The sequence below is a fragment of the Etheostoma spectabile genome, chromosome 15 (assembly GCF_008692095.1).
Source record: "Etheostoma spectabile isolate EspeVRDwgs_2016 chromosome 15, UIUC_Espe_1.0, whole genome shotgun sequence".
NCBI classification, from domain to species: Eukaryota; Metazoa; Chordata; class Actinopteri; order Perciformes; family Percidae; genus Etheostoma; species Etheostoma spectabile.
Window position 1 is genome coordinate 17,370,518 of NC_045747.1, and position 6,207 is coordinate 17,376,724.

At 38.5% G+C, this 6,207-nt stretch overlaps 2 protein-coding genes across 2 annotated transcripts in view; one reads left to right on the forward strand and one right to left on the reverse strand.

Moving 5' to 3' along the window:
• Nucleotides 1-2,596, reverse strand: part of ifi35 (interferon-induced protein 35) — a 7,364-nt gene extending 4,768 nt beyond the window's left edge. Inside the window, exons 1-4 of the mRNA XM_032538778.1 lie at nucleotides 2,504-2,596; nucleotides 2,136-2,162; nucleotides 1,790-1,870; nucleotides 812-970 (exon numbers count right to left, since the gene is read on the reverse strand). Coding sequence (XP_032394669.1) covers nucleotides 812-970; nucleotides 1,790-1,870; nucleotides 2,136-2,150 — 255 coding nt within the window. The 5' untranslated portion in view covers nucleotides 2,151-2,162; nucleotides 2,504-2,596. The remainder of the gene's footprint in view (nucleotides 1-811; nucleotides 971-1,789; nucleotides 1,871-2,135; nucleotides 2,163-2,503) is intronic.
• A 520-nt stretch (nucleotides 2,597-3,116) lies between these two features.
• The window catches only part of rpl27 (ribosomal protein L27), a 3,448-nt gene continuing 357 nt past the window's right edge, over nucleotides 3,117-6,207 (forward strand). The window contains exons 1-4 of the mRNA XM_032538022.1: nucleotides 3,117-3,281; nucleotides 3,839-3,921; nucleotides 4,570-4,739; nucleotides 6,048-6,158. Coding sequence (XP_032393913.1) covers nucleotides 3,841-3,921; nucleotides 4,570-4,739; nucleotides 6,048-6,158 — 362 coding nt within the window. The 5' untranslated portion in view covers nucleotides 3,117-3,281; nucleotides 3,839-3,840. The remainder of the gene's footprint in view (nucleotides 3,282-3,838; nucleotides 3,922-4,569; nucleotides 4,740-6,047; nucleotides 6,159-6,207) is intronic.

Genomic DNA, 6,207 nt, shown 5'->3' on the forward strand with positions numbered 1-6,207 from the left:
ATTTAGACTAAAATTAAAGGAATGTACTGTTGATGCAGACTGGAATATGTCAATGAATATGGAATATGTTTTACTTAATACTATTTCAAAACCACTTCAATTTTTTTTTACAAATGCTAAAAAATGTAATAAGACACCCCAAAATTAATGAAAGTAGAAATTTGTAATTGCCAAAGAGCGCTGTGTGCAATCAATCATGTTATTTTGGGTAATTATAAAGAACATTGATATAGGAAAACAGGTTAATTTGACCTGAGGACAACATGAGGGTTAAAACTGCTACATACATACATACATACATACATACATAGCCTACATACGTTCATACATACATACATACATATATACATACATACATACATAGTGTTCACAGAGTTTTAATCTCCTTAAAAATGTTACATTTTAGCACATCTCTTTCTTCTCCCTTACTGAGAAACCTAAAAAAAAATCTATGAATATGCAACTATTTTCTTCATTGAATCATTAAATGTTATAAATTGATTTGCATTTTAATGAAGAAAACAAGTATTTGACCCCCTCTCAATCAGAAAGATTTCTGGCTCCCAGGTGTCTTTGATCCAGGTAACGAGCTGAGATCAGGAGCACACTCTTAAAGGGAGAGTTCCTAATCTCAGCTTGTTACCTGTATGTCCAGAGAAGCAATCAATCAATCAATCAATCATATTCCAAAGTCTCCACCATGGCCAAGACCAAAGAGCGGTTCTGCCTATCGTACCCTGTGATTCCCTCCCCTACTACCCATCCGTACATCTTTCTGTGGAGTGGAGCTTAAGCATCAAAGCGTGGATACCTTTTCATTTTCAATCTGCTCTTTGTACGAGCGCTGGTCCTCTTTCAGATCCTGGGTCAGTTTGATGGAGCGTTTCTTGCACTTCTCCGTCATGTCCCGCCGGTCGTCTCTGCTGGCGGCCAGCTCCTGCTGCTCCTGGATCAGCTGTTCATGTTTTTTCTGTGGACACAACAGTGTAAAGAAATAACACACTTTACCAAAGTAAGCAAACACATGTGCATCCTTTTTTTAACGCACATTTCCCCAAATTCAACCCGAGATGTTGAATCCTCTCTGAAAACTTATTTTGAGCATGAGACAAACCCACTAGATTTTCCTTTCATAATTCCTCTTAACAAAGAAGGAATGCTATCCTCGGGTTTAATTTATTGCATTATTGCTTAGTCTTCTAATCTTCATTTTCTTCCAGCACTTTCTGCGGTGCTAAATGATCACGTTAAAGCCATATGCCACAAGATGCATGTCAAACGGATTATTAATTTTGGTTCAAAATGGGAATTCTGGCCTCTTTGGAAACTGTGAGACGTTAAATAATATTCAAAATGAGTTTGGATCTGAATTAAAGAAAAACAGGGCGTGGATCTACCTTCAGTGTGTCTCACATGGTGGTGTGTTGTCACTTTTTATCTGATATATTACTGCATATTTTCATTTTGGATTTTTGTTTTTTTAAATTGAAAGTTCGTATTTTACAAACAACGCCATTGTATAAATTCCTCTTTCCTAAATAAATGACAAACTTGAATTGAACTGTATTGTTATACATATAGAAGCCTAAACCGAGTGACATCTCTTGTCTAGCCTATGTCTATACTGATTTCCAATATTCAATTGTCGGATGTTATCTGTATATCTGTATAATATTTGAAAATTCTTGTTTTTATTTAGTGCTTCTGTTTCTTATCTTATATGAGCAGCTGCTCTGAGCAGGGAAACCGGTTCGTTGGTAAAGTATAATGGATGGATTGTTTAGTGCACCTTGTAGCGCGTGATTGAAGCCTTTATCCCCTCCAAGGTGTTCTCTAATGGCTGTGGGTCCGCCAACACCAGAGAGAAATCCTGAAACACATGGACACGCGATTAATGGAGGAGAAATAAACACCTCGCCTCGTTTTTTCCCATTAATGCCAAAAAAAATCCATCAAGACCCAGGTAGTATGATACAGAAGAGCTTTAAGTTAGCTCGACTTCTTTTCATGGGGATAAGTTAGTGAAAACAGTTCATCCCACAGAGGAAATTGTGTGTCACATTCCAGATAGGCCTACATTCAGTAAATTGTATTGTGTAAACATAACAACACGAAGAAGCAAAGTGACGTCTCACCTCATCTGAAGACATAGTGAAAGTAATCTGAAATCAATCACAAGGTTTTTACATACTGTCAGTCGAAGTCAGTGTATTCGATGTAGTTATTAACACATGCCTAACAACGAATGTGTGTCAGTCAGGAATAACAATACACTTAAACAATACACTTTTGGACATAGAAACACTGTAGGCCCTATTTCCATAGAAATAAACCACCGACTCTTCAAATATCTTTTAAATAAGTGAGAATAATTTTAAATAAGTGACATTCAACAAAAGTTCTGACTTGTGAAAACTAACATGCTATCGTTATATCAATGTGTTGAACCCAAACTTAGCAGTGTCTAAGGTTTTATTAATAGTTAGGTTAGGTAAGAACTCACATCCAGTCGACGATCTGTTCCTTAGTCGCATTTATTCTTTCGGTTTCTTTTCCCGAGCAGCAGAGAGAAGCCGCTTCGTGGTGCTGCATTCAGGTGCTGTCGGAAATATTCCCTCTTTACGTTTCAACAAGCGCAGAGCACCAAACTTATGATAATGAAATAATTATAATTAGGCATACCTTTTTATTGTAATTATGAAGACTTACAGTTTAACGCGTTTTAGTGTCAAATTTAAGTTTTACATCATCTTGCAGCTGTAGTTACAAGTTACATTCAAAGCCACTTCAACGTAGTGCACTTTATATAAAAGTATAAATCGCAGCAATATCAATGTAAAATTCTTCATACAAAATCCTAATAAATTAAAGGTACATTATTAATGCAGAATGGCCCATTTCAGAATGATATTATAATTAGTGATGCAGTAATGGGTTCATCGCTTTAATGTTGCAGCTGATAAAGGTGGAACTAATTGAACTACTTTATATAGAGTGTGATGTAATATTACATCTTAATTTATTAGTTGATTTATGTTTTGTATCAATATTGTAAATCTGAAATATAAATAAAGTTTTTTTTAAAAGAAAAAAATTAGAACATTTTAGCGGTGTGATGCATTTTGTACGTAGTGACGGCATTTTTAAAGAAATAAATAAACCATGCTCTTTATCAACAGAAAACTACACCCGGAAGTGACGTAGCTGGACCAGTAGTGTCAAACGTCACAAAAACCATCTCGGCTTCCTTTCCTGTTAGCGGTGGCCGTAGAACAGCATCAGTGAGTGAAATTTCCCTCGAAATAATCTTCATCCATCGCTCCTAAGATGGGCAATTTAACAGTTTTTATCATACCACACGTACGACCGTAACTCTTTTAGCCAAGTAGAGTCTGTTATTTTCGCTTATTTTGAATTGACAAAGGTAGAACATTAGCGTTTAATGCAGCGCTTCGTCTCAGTAGAGCTCATTTCAACATGGCAGCTTCCTTCATGTTGACGCACAGCTTGCATTTGAACCATCTGTTGAAGACGCTAATTTCCTATATTCACACTGTCTCTTTGCCATTCGGTTCTAGTATAACTTAACTAGATGTAACCGTATCCAGGGCGCGGGGAAATAGCTGTTAAAAGCTCTAGAAATGGTTTAATAGCCGTACCTTAGCTAGATGCTAATGCTACCGTAGCCCGCTAACCAGGCAGTAACAACGAGCCGAGAACTGCTCTTTTCCCCGGTTTCGGTGTTTGACTTAGTCGTGTTCACATCAGTAATGGTGCTGGTGATGTATGGCGTTTGCTGAGGTTACACAGGGGTTTGACAATGTTTTCTCTCTGGCAGAAATGGGCAAGTTCATGAAACCTGGGAAGGTGGTGATGGTCCTAGCTGGACGCTACGCCGGGCGCAAGGCTGTCATCGTCAAGGTAAAACATGGCTCCCAAAGACCTGTCTCTATATCTGTATAGGTATATCTGTATATGTACATGGTTAAAACATGGCTGTGGGCGGCCTGCCAAAGACCTGTCTGTATATGTACATGGTTAAAACATGGCTGTGGGTGGCCTGCCAAAGACCCATCTGTATGTGTATATCTTTATATGTACATGTTTAGAGCAAACGTATAGTAATTCAGTCCCTGGTAAGTCTCCCATGTTCACCTGTAAAGGAGTTACTGACTCTCCCTGTACTGTCATATCCACCTACCTCATGTACCTTAACATTGTAAACCTACCTGTTAGCTACATTATTCATTGCATTACATCATTGCTACATTGCACTATTGTTTTACTGTTTACAAATGTCAATTGTATTGTGCAGTTGTAGTTGAATGCTTGCTTTTACCGTTGCTCTGCTTTGTTGTTTTTAGCTTCAAGCATTGAGAGCAACAAATTATTTGCAAGTGTTCACATACTTTGCAAATAAAGCTAATTCTGATTATTCATGATCTTAATGCTAACAATAATCAGCTACTCTGTGCCAAATTCAAATGTCAAGTATGTGACATAAGCAGCACCACTGTCCGCTAAGTGTCTGCCCGGCATCAGTCGTTTCTAATATTTGTCTCTTTGCAGAACATTGACGATGGCACAACCGACCGTCCTTACAGCCACGCTCTGGTCGCTGGCATCGACCGCTATCCCCGTAAGGTGACCACAACCATGGGCAAAAAGAAGATCGCCAAGAGGTCCAAGATCAAGGCCTTCGTTAAGGTGTTCAACTACAACCACCTCATGCCCACCAGGTTAGTGTCCTGTCTATTCACAAAACCCTGTGATAGGAGGTTCCAATGCTAGCTAACTTGTTTTACTGCTGTGCAGTAGCATACTTAAAGCGCTTATTCACCAACAATACAAATGTGGCGGCAGATTGAGAAAGCATTGCCTTGCGGAATAAGTGATGCACTTTTAAGGCTAATGACAGTGGGACATGAAACTGTCCTCTTTCAATCAGTGTAAAAGGAGATTATGTACCGAGGTATAAACCGGTGGGTATAACTGAGTGAGAGAAACAAACTCCCAACCTGCAATTTTGTAAGGAAACCTCTAATTGCTGAGCTTAAAATTTATTTTGTGCTGCTAACTGCTAGATAAAAGCAACCCAGACAGTCATAATTTTTAGGATTTTATGAGAATTTGTTTTTATATAAATTATGCGAAAATGAAGCAGCATTTGTTCCCTATTGCCTCTTCATAGCAGCAGCCATCCAGGCTCAGGCCTAGTGTCACATTTAGAGCCCACCGCCATATAAAACTGAGGGAAGATTAACTTCTCATTTACTTAAACAGATGGCCATAATTGTTGTTTGCTGAATTAACTGGGAGGTGGTGTTTGTCTTAATGAAAATTAGGATATATTTAACCAAAAGTTAATTTGATCATGTGAATTTACAGTGGGGGGGATGCATCAGAAACCAGCTGCTGCTTCACGGCACTATTGATGTTTATAGGATTTACATGAGAAACTTGCATCACCGGCATGTGTTCATTCTGGTCTTTGTGTTGAGTCTATGGACCACATACCATACAGCCTCCTCAGCCCATAGCTTATACATTTACTTACAGAAATTTTACCTGAATGGGTTGGATTTTCTTTTTTAAAAGAGGTAAAAAGCTCTTAGGAAGTGTTTATTTCCCTGATAATCATTCCACTCACCCTTGGAAGGAATCGGTTTAAAGATATTGGTAGGCTGTGTAAATCTAATTGAAGTAAATTTGATTCTTTAGCAATGTCATTCTGGACCAATAATTAAACAGGGCAAATATTTGAGTGAGACAAAGTTAAGAGTGGCTGTTGACTTAAACAGGTCCCTGCTTAAAGTGTTTTGCCTAAAATGTTGATCCTTTTAATCATCTGCATAATTTCAAGTAACTTGATTTCCTCTGTGCGTGTGTGTGTCCCCTAATGAGAATCTGAGCTGGGATAAAGTATTGCTAATCTTTAGGTGCCCTCAGCTGGAAAACAGAATAAAAACTGTTCTGCTGAATAAACCTCCTTTTGGATAAGTGGAGGATTTAAACCATTTCTCATCGTTGTGCTGCGTTTCCTTCAGATACTCTGTGGATATTCCTCTGGACAAAACTGTTGTCAACAAGGACGTCTTCAGGGATCCTGCTCTCAAGCGCAAAGCCAGGCGAGAGGCCAAGGTCAAGTTTGAGGAGAGGTGAGTCCTCGCAGTTCTGATGGATTCTGACTTTAAGAGAACATTCAGC